Source organism: Anser brachyrhynchus (genome assembly GCF_964034855.1).
Source record: "Anser brachyrhynchus genome assembly, chromosome: 2".
Taxonomy (NCBI): Eukaryota; Metazoa; Chordata; class Aves; order Anseriformes; family Anatidae; genus Anser; species Anser brachyrhynchus.
Window position 1 is genome coordinate 113,646,298 of NC_137695.1, and position 13,783 is coordinate 113,660,080.

Sequence of the window (13,783 nt, forward strand, 5' to 3'; positions counted from 1 at the left end):
GCATGTGTGTAAGTTTGAAGGAAGGAAACTTTTCGATAGAGAACTCATCTGTCTGTACACACACACACAGCATTTTCTGATGAATTATAACTCAATCCTAAAACTTAAAGATCTGCCTACATGAGCGCCTGTTTTTATTAAGAAAGCGATAATTCAATGGGCAGATGCTAGTCTGCCTACATCCAGTTTTTACACCCAAGTAACTAGCTTGGGAAAATTAAACCTTTAGCATTTAATATCCTAGTGACATGTATTTACAGTCCACTGAGTGCTAATTTACATCTCTATGTGATGCCTGGATAAAACTGCTCTGCTCCTACCCATCACTTCCCAGAATGTTGTTGAATGCAAATTTTATGGGACACTTCATTTGCAAATCTTGAAAAATGAGCAGAATTGGGAGGCTCCGTGGAAACTGTTTTCTGGAAAGAATTTGAGGAGAAAATCTGACATACATGGGAGGAATTTCTACATGAATAAGACCAAGACGGTTATGTGTGCACAGATGGTGACTGACAGTACCATACTCTCAGGCAGGCTTATTAGTGCAGCCTCAGTGCCACGGTAACATAGATGTGCTGGGCTGGAGCTGGCTTATGCTTGACAGCTGAGAGCGAACCAGCAATTGGTGCACCTGTTTGTGCTGACATACTTAAGAAGGCAGGAAACTGTGAGAAGACAGAGGAAAGGCAGAAATAATTACATATTTATACTTATATATATATACATACATATGTAAGTGATGATAGTTATGATAGTTACGGTTTTTCTGTTTCACTTTGTAAGGAAAGGGGGCTCTTTCTCCTCTGTCAGGTTTGTGAATCACATCACTTTCTAAAGACAAAGCAACGTATTCTGTGTCGATACAGTCTCCACCTTATTAGTAGCCTCCACAGAGCCACAGGAAAAGTGGCTGTGCTAGTGGGAGGTAATCCTGAGAGTCTCTAGCAGCCAGGCAAACTGGAGGCTGTCTCAAGGGTTGCCAGAACCTCAGGGAGCTGGGGGAACGTGGCCCTGGGTGCAAGGTGATGCAGTGATAGCGTTTGGGAGAAGGAAGGAGCTTGCTTACATGTGTGGGATCCATCAATAAAGGCTGAGAGTGCTGAGGATGTTCAGCCTGGAGAAGAGAAGGCTCCAGGAAGACCTCATTGTGACCTTTCAGTACTTAAAGGGAGCTTATAAAAAAGATGGAGAAGGACTCTTTACTCGGGTAGATAATGATAGAACAAGGAGGAATGGTCTTAAACTAAAAGAGGGGTTATTTGGACTGGACATTAGGTGGAAATTCTTCACTGTAAGGGTGGTGAGGCACTGGTACGGGTTGCGCAGAGAAGCTGTGGATGCCCCATCCCTGGAGGTGCTCAAGGCCAGGCTGGATGGGGCTTTGGGCAACCTGGTCTGGTGGGAGGTGTCCCTGCCCATGGCAGGGGGGTTGGAATGAGGTGAGCTTTGAGGTCCCTTCCAACCTGAGCCATTCTATGATTCTATGATTCTACGATTAATGTTGTTTACGGTGCTCACATATCTCCTCTGCTTCTGCAGAACCTCTAAGTTGAGCATCGCACTGTTTAGGGCTATTGCACCAGAATAAAATAACTTCTCTTAAACTGAGCTCAAAATAAAATGAGAAAGCAAGATTCTCAGCCTGTCTCTGTCTGCTCTCATCTGTACAAAAGGAACCGGAGGGGCACTTTCCTCTGGTCAGACAACCTGGCACTGGTTTTATGCTGAGGCAGTGCCTGGGCAGGCTTGACAGATGCACAGTGTTTTGAAACAGAGCTTGCATTCTTAAGGCTGCCAACTGCACAGAACGGAGCTGAATGATGCACTTCTTGGCTGGAACAAATCTGGGAAGTCCCTGGCTTCCTCCAGTCCACTGGGAAAAAAATGTAAAGAAAGGGCATGAACATCCTATGAGCTAAATTCCATACTAATACCTTACTTCAAAACACATCTGTTAAAGCACGGAGTTCAATACTTTTAGCAGAAGACTCATGGTGTAATTACCACCCATTTACAGGACCATTTTACCAATGGGGAAATTGAGGCAGAGAGCAGGTCAGGTTGCTCGACAAGTCCATGAAGCTACAGAAGTTGGAGGAGAATCCAGGTGTCTGAAGTCCAAGTTTGATACTGCAGCCACAAGCAGAGCTATACCTCAGGAATCTGATGAACTCCCTGCAATTAGCTACAGAGCCAAGAGCTTAGCAGTTCTCCCCCCAGATAAATATTTTTATGCCCACCCATTTTCACTGCAAACATTCTCATTAAACTAAGTAATATGACTGTTTCCTCCACCCACCCACGTATACACTTTTCAGAAGGCAAATCAGTCCCAAGTATCTGGGGCTATGGGCAGATTCCCTTTGCCAAGTCAGTTCCATCCCCCAGTACTCTGTGTCCCTGTCCTGTCCTCTGAACTGTAAATTAATTTCTTGATACAGGACAAGTACATCTATATTTATTTTTTTTTATGAAGTGTAACAATTTATGGCCTGATTTCAGACTTTAGGTTCCAAGGCCAGATTCATTTAGCTCTGAAAGCATCACAGCAGGTTACATGGCTGATAAACTGGTATTAACAGTACAGTTAAAAATACTTATCTGATGCATGGTTAGCCTGAAGGCACGTACAACAAAGACTTTTATATATAACCTACATACACAATACAGAGGTCTATTAAAATATTTTCCTCTCAGACTTCTGAAAAGTGTCATATTGTAATTTTCATTTAAATTTAAACTACATTTAAAATTAAAGTGGTGATCTCCAATGACCCATCACCGAGATAGAATAGCCCAAGGCAGGAGTAGCTCCAATAAATTTGGCCTTTTGGGGGAGTTACACCAGAGGACATTTCAGGAGGCTGTGTCATATTTGATTGCACTGTGGCTGCACACCTCTGACTGCCAGCGAGCAACAGCTTAGCTTTAGAAGAGATAGGGGTGATGGATGTCTCAGCTTTGCAGGCCAAATCCTTCATGGAGAGAGGCAGCTGCCTCATGTGGGCAAAAACACCAAGAATTTGTGAATGCACATCTGTGAAGTTTCCTTTGTTTTCAAATTAACATGCATTCGTTTAAGAAGAAAGGCAAATACGGAATGCTACTTTCCCAAAATTAAGTTTTTGTTTCAGGAGGGAAGTACAACTGCGATGTTTGGAGCAGAGCAAACAGCCAAGGGAGCGCTCTCCTCCCGCTCCAGCCCTGCCATGGACTCGCTGTAATGCCTTTATGGAACATCTGACTTACGCTGACAACTGACCTGCATTACAGCAGTGCTTAGAGATCTGCAAATGAAGATATGTTCATAACTAAAAAGCATTTACTGTAATGGAGCCCTGTAAAACAGGCTCTGCATGCTGCAGCTGATCTTTAGTATATATGCAATTGCACTGAATGAATGCTGTGGAGTGTGTTTTCATTCCTCTTCTGCATATGTTCTGTATCTTTTTTCTGAGCAAAACAAACATCTGTGCATCATTGTGGAGATGGGATTTTATGTAAGTTACAGTGGATGACCTTCAGCTTTTGTTTTTACCTAGCAGTCATAGAAAATATAAGCTAAACTAAAACTCAACTTCACACTTTGACCTTTTAAAATTTACTTTTAAAAATAGAGGTTATCTTTTATGCTGCAAATTATGCCTTCATCTCTTATAATCCCACAAGTCAGATATCACAGTCCCACTTCAATTATGCTAAACTCTTATGTTAATTTTAAATCATGTAACTTAATTCCTGGCAAAGCAGGCTGGTGATTTTCAAAATGTGGTTAATGAGGCAAAGTACAATCTAGATTCTGCTACTGAGATCATCTGAATCCCCTAGGTCACTGAAGATGACTGTGGAGAGGCTCTTCTTCACACAAGTCTGGGTTAGATTTTCAAAAAATGAGTTTTTAAGTGCAGTTAGGGGCTATGAAATTTGAAGTTGAGCATACAAAAGAAGTTGAATTACTTTCACTAGAGCCATAGAACAACAGTGCAGCTCAAACAATTACACTTCTGTGCACATACACACTTTAAAGGCCTTAAGTAGTGTCCTCCCTTTCTAAATCACAAATACAAACCATACCAGATTTTCAAGATGACAACCCAGGGACCTGATGTCTATGTCCACGGATGCATGCAAATCAATGTCATTTTCTCTCTCATTTGCAGAAACCAAACATTTGCTAATAACATTTTTTTCACCCCCCTTGACTCAAACAATGGCTTTATCTAAGACCACTTAGTATATGAAATCTTATGAGACCATACATTTTTTTCAATACAATTACATTCCCCTCCTCATAATCTCTTTCATTCTCTGATCAGATAAGCTGAAGTTTGTCACTAAAGCAAGCTCAAGGTTAAACTTGAGTTCTTCAGAGACTTTGTAATGTATTACTATTTATTTCTCTGAATTAAAGAATTCATTCAAAACATACATGAATTCATCTCCATTCTTTATTAGGATGCTAAACTGTTTTATTTGCATATAGTCTGGGGAATATATTGATACATAAGCTTTTTTTTTTTTTTCTGTAAATTAACAATTAACAAACATCTGCAGCAGACAAGACAAAGCAAATATAAGGGTATCAAAATATTGGTGTATATTTATTTTTTATTTAACATCCCTGATGACCTGGAAGAAGTCCCTACATGGCAAGAGAGATTCATTCAGGATTTGAGGTGGGAATCAATATTTATAAAGAGCAGAGGATCTAGAGAGCATTGCTGTGTCAGTAGAAAAGATGCTTTGTACACCAAGGTCAAATCCAAGTGAAATCTAAAGGCAGTTTTCACATGAATTTGGAGGTTGGATGACACAAAATGAAAATTCTGTCAGGAACTGCTCTTAAATGTCTTAATGCAGGGTCCTGCTCAAGACAGTCATGAAAGTGCACGGCCAAAATATATTAAAAAAAAAAAAAAAGCAATTGTGCTCGGTAAAGATACATGGGAACTCAATGTTACTCAATAAGGGCTTTTCTGTAAAGGGTGGCTGGCGTGATGCAAGGGCACCTGGGCGGTAGCGTAATGATGCCCAGACCATCAGCCTGGCAAGGAACCGCATCTCCAGAACGGGCCCCTGGGCCGAGCCCTCAGCCGTACAGAAAAAACAGAGGGATTTCTATGGGAGAAGGTGGAATCAGACACCATCTTGAGTGTAAAGGGGGAGATTTACGGACATGTTACTCACCTGAGGAAAGGCATGCATCAGGATGGTCCATTGGTCAGACATCCCATGCAAAACACTTCTGGTGTTAACATCTGTGGGACCATCTGAGGCACAATGATGGCTCACACGAGTAACACCGTGTGCATTTATCTCCCTGAGGCACCCATGGATGTCCTCGTTGGTGATGAACATCTGTACTTCTCCAAGCCTCACGCTGAAGATTTGCTCCACAGCCCCAGGGAATGGGCTGGCTTTGCTGCAGGTGTTGGTAGCCCCATACAGCACCACCTCTGCCTCTGGCTGCCAGGCCTGCTTTTACCTTCTGTCCTTAGCGCAGCTCATCCTGCCACGAGGAGAGATGAGAAGAGCCTGTGGGGCTATGTGCTGGCACTTTGGAGGCTGTAAGTGGCTTTCCTCCTCTTCTGAGAAGGAAATTGAGGCAGAAACAAGCAGTGGGAGTTATGTAGCAAATGGTCTCTCTCCCTGTGTGTCCCACAATTAATTCTGCAGAAGGACTGAAGCCATACATTTGCACAAGATGAGGGAAAGGACAGCAATAGTTCTGACCATGAACAGTTGTCGGGAACATAGGAGAAGGACTTTTCACTTGCTTGTTTCCTGCCAAACTGCTTCTTTCTTCTACAGTTTGGTATATGAAGATGCTGGAGCAAAATGTTCCAAATCACTCCAGAAAACAAACAATAGGTGTCTTTATTATTTTTATTTTATTTTATTTATTTTATTTTATTTTATTTTATTTTATTTTATTTTATTTTATTTTATTTTATTTTATTTTATTTTATTTTATTTTATTTTATTTTATTTTTTTCTCCATTTGGAAGGGCATAGGGATTCCTCTCTATTCATTTTGCAGCGATTTCTCCTCCTAGGACATTCTGGCCACATTGAATGCAGCTGTGGACTGCAAGAATGACCACGTGTTGGTCACACAGCACTTAAGGGAGGAGAGAGAGGAGGAGAATAGAAGATTTCATTTTATAACCAAGACTGTGGGACGCTGGACACAACTGCCTCTAGGACTAACCACCAATACACATCCACCATTTAACACTGCAGCATCCACCCCGCCCCTGGGGTTTGCTAGGTGCTGACAAGGCAGGAAGAACAGCAAAATGGTGACTTCAGGAAGCTCTGGGGTCAAAAAGCAGCCCATGGGGTTGGTAGGTGATGGGTATATGCACCCTCTGTGCAACAAATTGCTGGGACCTGGATGGATGATCGGACACTGGCAGACCAAGAGCAGTCACAGCAGTAGCAATGAAGTTGCTTTTTGGTACAGACATTATAATGTCTCACAGCCACCACGCTAAGACTTTGCCCCACCAGTAAAAATAAAGACTATCTTGAACACCAGGACAAGGGTATGCATCATGCAGTGGACTCCAGTGTAAAATTAAGATGTTAATTTTAATGTACATTTCAGTTTTCTGAAAGGAGGCTCGTGTGTGTTGTTTACAGAACATCAGTCAAAATGGGGTAGTGAACTGTGACTTCAGATGGCAGGCTTGCCCAAACTTACCGTGCTGAAAAGTTGAGTTGCTGTGTTATTTGTGGTTTTATGTATTTGTATTCAAAACCAGCCTTCAGTAAAAAAAAAAAAAAATCAGGTCTAAAAACAGCTACAGTCTAATGGTAGTCAAGCAACCAACTCTTACAACTGAGAACACTGCAAACATTTTAGAAAATTAGCCAATGATTCTTTATTAATAAGCAACAGAAAGTAAAAAATACATTCAAAAAATAGTTTCAAAAACAATTTCTAAAGCAGACACACCAAAAAAAAATCATGCTATTCTGAATGCTTTTTTCTTAAACCATTAAAAGAACATTAGGTAGGCTAATGCAACAGCTGGCTGCATTACCACTTCCACAATATAATCTGTAATGGTAAAAGCAGCTTTTTCAGGCATTTTAGTGCAATTTATGCTGTTTACAGGTCTTTTTTGTGCATTTTCCTATAACTTTATGTCAATTGATGTCACTGCAGTTTATAAAACCCCCAGTAAGTCAAGACAACTCCACTTAGCAGTTACTTTGTTTCCTTTCAGAGGTAATATCAAGGTAGTTGTTCTGAATCCCAAAATGACAAATATCTAATAGAAGCCTGAAGCTATTCTGGTGCTATACAATCGGTGATGTATAATTGAACATTAAGTAATCCAAGTAATAGAAGTCGTAGGTCAGCTGTCTCTCCTCCTTAGACAATTCCTTTAAGTATTGCCTCACTACCTCTGCACTTGTTCTCTCATCAGAGGAATGTCTATCTTTGAATTTGGGAAATTTTAGCTCAGCTGGAGCACCTACCAGCTGCAAAAAGTAATTGGCGTCTTCTTCCAGGGTTTCAAACTTTCCTATGAAATCATAGTTGATGAGGCAGGGATAGCAGAGTTTACTGACCTGCTCCCAGTGAATGTCCATTCCTACTGGACGATGGGAATCTAACAGATACTGGATAAACTCCTTGAACTTAACTCCTGATCCTGTTTTCAATGCCTCTTCATCTGCGTTATGTCTATACTTCTTAATTATTGCCTTCCCGAATACCGGATGGTAATAGCTGTTTGGATGTTCAAACTTATCCCTGAAGGCAGATACGAGTCTTTCCAAAGGATCACGTACAAATATAGTCTTGGTGTACGTGTTCAAACGTGCGTATATCCCCTTTAGGTCATAACTGTCCAGTTTCCTTAAATGCTTTCCATAGTGCACGTCGTCATGGGAAATGTTGCGCGCGGAAGTGGCGAGTCCGTTGAGCACCATGAGGACCCTTTTCCAATTGGAGCAGCCCGCTTTCGGCACTTCGCAGTACAGGACCTTGTGCCTGTCCTCCACGTAAATTCGTGACACCATGTGCACCAGGTGCGTCCGCAGCTTCTTCCTGCTGTTGTATTTCTTACAGAATTCATACAGGAAGGACCTGCGCTTTTCCTGGGTGCTACCCACATCCTTCCACTCATCGCCCTTGACCAAAGTCTTGTTCAGAGGGCGTACTGCAGGTGGTAAATACACTTCTCTGAACTGGCTGAGAGGTGGCTCGCTGATCTTCTGCTGGTCAGACAGTCTGCTCACCAAGGAGACAGCTACTGCACCAAAAGGGTCGGCCTTCCCCCGCCAGTGCCTGCTGCCCAAGATGGCCATCTCCTGCCTACTGAGGCCAGGAGGGACGTGCCCGTTTTGCACCACTTTCCTCTGCGTCCCTGGAGGTGAGAACGTGAAATCCTGCAAACATCAAAAGAAGCAGAGCTTACAATGCAGCAACAGCGCAGCCGAGCCCAGTCACATTGCAATCAGTACCGCAAATCCTTTCAAACCAGTTGATCGATACAACTAGTTTAGCAACAAGCTGGGCTAATTACTGAAATACATGCTTCTGAAGCTTTCCTGACAGTGCACAGTAGGTCTTCCTACAAAAATAAATAGCTTATACCAGACCTTTTAAGAAATCAGAAGACGTTCACACAGGGAGACTGATAGTCCAGGTAGGGGTGGCCAGGTGCTTTTCTATGCCTATTACATTTTCCCTCCATGACAGCACTGGTCGAATTTAATGTTGCCAACAGCTTTCCAAAGTGCGTGGCACACCTGAGCTCACTGCTGGAACATATTCTGGGATCTGGAGCAGTCCTTGAGCCCCAGTGGCTCCAGGACCACTTGCTCCCCATGACCAAACTAGGGCTCCTAAATAGTTGGAGGAGGGTAGGTTTGAGTGGGGTGTAGGAACAGCCAAAATCCCTCTTCCAAAAACGTCCTCTTCCTTTCCCCCTACAGACCGATCATGGAAATGGCATGCATTGGGTTGCATGCACATATTTGCCATACAGACATCTGCACCTGAGCTAGCTGCTTTCACAGCCAATACGGCAAAATAGGTGCTTTTAGTGCTTATTCCATCTGGCTTATTTAAACATCAACATCAATGACATCAACTAACTAAACATCAGCTAGAGACCCTGCAAAGAATGTGAAAATATGAGACTTTCCTCCCAGACATCTCTTCTAATGTTCCCAGTTTCTGTGCTGTCCATGAGCTGCAGAAACGGCGAATCTCAAACCTGTGTTTTGTGGGCAAATTCTCCAAATTATCATGCAAGCTGACTGAACACCTTCTTGCAGTTTAGCTATTTCTGCTCTCTTATTCCTGGGTGTATTCTGCTGTGTCTGCTAAGGCTTGTACAGCTTTTCTCCTTTCAGCAGGCAAGTCTGCAGCCTTGGAACATTTATATACCTACTATTTTCACTATACTTCTGCAGAGAGGGGATGCTGGTCAATAGGTTTTTAAACATCCTATGGAAATACCATAGCCAAACAGTTAGATGGACACCCATACACAAACTGTCTGATTTCTTAAGTCTAACTTTTTTGGAAACTTGCACAAAAAGACTCTTCTGCCATAAACTGATTAAACATTTACTGGAAAGTTGATTTGTGGACTGGCAGACCCTAAGTGTGTATTTGGGAGGATGGGAAAGTTCATAGGCTGACTCAAATAAATAAGGCTGTTATCAATTTAGAGGAATAATGTAAAAAAAAAAAGTAATGCAGAGAACACAACTTGAATTCCAGTCTGAAATAAAGCCTACAGAAAAACAAGCAGTTCCAAGAAAAGTTAGCCTATCTTGCTGTGTAGTAATTTCCAATGACAAAAACAAACCCAGGGGATCAGGCCATTCAGTACTGCCAAAAACCACTGACTATCAGGTTTTTGCTTTCATTGAACTGAGTAAAATGATTTTTGCATTGGTGAAAACAAATAAAAGAGGACAGCCATGCAGCACTAATACATCTAAGAGAGCGTGTATGTTGCTGTTATGAGAGCTGCAAAAGGATAATTGAATTCTTTCAACTTGGCCTGGTCTGTTTTTCTAATATCATCTAATTTTTAGTTTTGTTTTCTAATATTTCATTCTTTTAAACAGAAGAAACACGTGTGCCTAGAGATTTATCCATTCTGCTTTACGATGGAAAGAATTCAGAAGAATGGTCAGCGTATAATAACAGCAGGTAGTGCTAGTAGTAAAACAGGAGATGCCTATGAATCTAATGGTAATTTTAGCATCACAGTTAATGGCAACTTCAGGAGATATTTTGTGGAAAAGATGCTTAACCATCTGAATTTCTAATTAAAGCTTCAAAAATGAGCCATGCGCTCCAGAGCCATACACTTCCTGAATTCAGTCTGCCATCCTGAACCAGTGGAAGATGCCTTGATTCCACCAGGAGAGCATGAAAGACGAAAGACTGAAAGGTGTGTGGTCTTCATTTTATTCCATTTCAAACAGTCCACCTGGGATGCAGGACCAACCTCAGAGGATAACTGGAGGAGATACCAGAAGAGGACTGCATTTCAGTCTCAGAAACCATGACTGCAGCTGTAGGAACCACTACTGAAGGATTTTTCATGGGATTAAAAGACTTCAGAGAAGGATGGGCAGAACTATTCAGAGAAATCTCAGGTAACACCCTAAAGGAAGAACATATGCACAGTGGGAGTCACTTGAAAGGGGTTCCCTCCAAGCAAGACGAGGCAAAAGAAGAAATCTATCAGGAAAAAAAAAAAGCCCCAAACAGAAGGGAAAAAAAAAAAAGACCTAGGGGAAAAACAATGACACGGGAAGTTCTGAGGACAAAAAAATTACCTAAATATGTAAAATACTATTAGTTGCTTCCCCTCTCCACTTCCCCTTCTCATTGAGATACATATCCCGTAGTGAATACAACAGTAATGGCTAATAAATGTTATTATAAGCTCCACAAGGGATAGTGTGCTTGCAGTAAATGCTGGCTGTAACTTGCTGCTTCTAAGAATGGGAACAGATAGTGATAATTTTCAAAGGCATAAATGGCTGTCACATTGCCACAGTAGTTTTCCAACTAAAATAAATGAATAAATAAAAATTACCAAACCTGCCTATACACCAGCCTACGTAATGACATTAGTAGCTAATGAAGGTAAGAATAATGAAGGGATGAATCATGCTTTGCATTTGATGAGAGACATTTAACTAGAAAGTTTTCTTGAGAAACTAACTGTTTAACTAATTGTTGAATAAGTAGTGCCATATTTCTTAAACAAAAATGCCTAGCAGTCTGGCATATTTAACTGCTACTGCTCTTATATGGGTGAGAGAGCTGAAAGCCACATGCTGTGAAAGGACTTTAATGTTTTATGATACTAGCCTTACTCAAAACTAGGTGTCTTCTTTGGCTTCCTCTCGGTGCCAATGATTTTTCACATTTTTTGACACCTTAAAGGTCTGAACGTCTCCATGATCTGGTGACTGGTTTTTTTTTGGAATCAGGAATGGGAAGACTAGAAACTTGCAAAACCAGTAACAATTAAAATCCAAATAAGCAACAACAACAGCAAAACTAAAACAAACAAACAAAAACACAACATGTGGCCATTATACCTACATTCCTAACAGTTCAGTCCACGAGCTGCTGAGCACCATTACTTTGGAACATGCCTGAACATACACCAACAATGGGCAGCAAGCAGATAATCCTGTAGCAGTTACTAACTCTGGATCCAGACATTCCCACGCAAATAGTCCTACCAAACTCTTTCAGACAAGTGTCCAAACACAGGGATGGCCATTCATGCCTTTCTAAGGAGCAGCTATGTTTGGGAACTAGCTGCCTAGCATAGGAGAAAAACTCCATGGTCACCTTGGATAGAAGCGAGTCTGTCCTTGAGACATGCTGACAACCTGTACAGCAGGCTGTGCACATTTCATCCAAGAATTAAAAGCCAGTGAAGTGTTGCACCCTTGCCAGTAATTATGCGGAGTGCCTTTTTCTTCATTTGCATTAACACATTTGAAAGAAAGTTAAGAAATGGCCAAGAGTCTAATTTAGAAGAGTATGCATATAACCTCTGTCTCCTTTTAGCTAGACAGGATCAGAAGAGAGATTTAAAAATTAGTCTAAATACAAAGAAAAAAGGTATTTAACACAGTGTTAGTTTAGCATTTGGCTACTGGCAGACAATCCAGTTGAAACAAAAGGCATTTCTGAGGTCATTAATGAGTTCATGGATTTTTTCTGCCACTTTTATTGCTGGAGATTCCCTGCTCGTCCCCCATTCAAGCAAGATTTTTTTCTCACTGTAGAAATTACTAGCCAATACCTATACCTTCTTTTACACATGTTGAAGCTGTCCTTTTCTTTAATACCTTCATAAGCTACTGGGTTAGAAGAGACTGACTACTGCCAAGAATAGTTAAGACTCACCCAATTATGCTTTGTGGTAGTTTTACAATGCACTGGTGGGATCTCACCTAGACAGTTTGCAATTAGAGCATCCTGCCACTCCCTCCCGCCCCCCCCCCAAAAAAAAAAAAAGATGTATTGTAAAGGATGGTATTCCAGAGCTGATTTACCAAGATTTAATGGCCTACAGTGCAGACAGTGCTGTTTCCTAAACGTTTTACTGCTGGATCTTCATTTTTACTAAGAAGAATTATAAAATTAAGTGAGCCCAATAAAAAACATAGGGCAGAGAATAAAGGAGGAAAGAAATGGTCTATTCTATTGTGCTTTTCTGTGCTACTAAATACCTACATTGTGGGCATTCGTAATGTATGGGTTCTCAACATCTAGCAAATATCTCTTCTGTCCTAACACATGCTTGCTAAAATAGTCCTTTAAGATGCTTCTCAGGAGCAATGGCACAAGTCACCTGGGAGCACACTGTACTTTGCTTTCCACTGTGGTTTGCACTTGGTTGCTGCGGATTTGAGTGTCCTCAGGACTCTCTCGGCAGTATTATACTGCACAGTTAATATGGGTGCTCTGCAAACACATACATATTCCAAGATGATAAAATCTCCATTCCTTAAGACAAAAGCAGGTTATAAGATTTTTTATTTCATTTATTTATTTTTTTTTTCCCTGATGAAATTTATGAAAAGCAATTGTTTAGAAGGACAGAGCATTTGTGTTTTCTGATCAACCCCAGGCAGGGATTCTGCAGTACATACTTATAGAAACCTACCCATGAGAAGCAAAGCCTGCCCCCCGCAAAGATGAGACGAAAGGAGTATTAAGTACATGCTTGGAGTATTTACCACATCTCTGCTTACATCCCAGTCCTTTGGTACTAGATACGCTCAGGCAGTGTCAAAGTTCAGCATGGACTGAAAGCATTAAACATTTTATTTCACTGTTTATATCTTTATGGTGCCTCTTACGTGGGGATTATACTACAATGACAACCTAATTTCAGACCCTTACTTGTTTCTTTAGGATCCCTCTGTAGAAAACGGACACAGAAAGAGAGACATGGCTCATTTTTGATTAATTCTCTGACTCTTTACTCATCAGGGAGCACAGGAAGATCAGTCTCTTAACTTAGGTCTTTAGATGCAGTCAGCTTCAATACTGAAGGACTTTAAAAGAAATATCCTCTTACTCAGATTGTAGGTAGGCGTGAGTCTTGAAAAGGTAACATATAGGTTTTTTTATTGCTTAATATATCAAGTTTTCCACATAATTGGGTACAGTTAGGAGGATTTCTTCACTAGAGGTCCATGATTGTGGTAGATGATTCAGAATTGTTATGTAGTTGAAATATGAGGAAAATTTTGCATG

The 13,783-nt window shown here is 41.1% G+C and overlaps 1 protein-coding gene across 4 annotated transcripts in view; it reads right to left on the bottom strand.

Annotated features, from left to right (window-relative positions):
- Positions 1-6,865: 6,865 nt before the first annotated feature.
- CHST9 (carbohydrate sulfotransferase 9) overlaps positions 6,866-13,783 on the bottom strand; it is a 96,939-nt gene continuing 90,021 nt past the window's right edge. For all 4 annotated transcript variants that reach the window (XM_080582842.1, XM_080582841.1, XM_080582844.1 and 1 more), the window contains one exon: positions 6,866-8,409. In XM_080582842.1, coding sequence (XP_080438968.1) covers positions 7,312-8,409 — 1,098 coding nt within the window. In that variant the 3' untranslated portion in view covers positions 6,866-7,311. The remainder of the gene's footprint in view (positions 8,410-13,783) is intronic.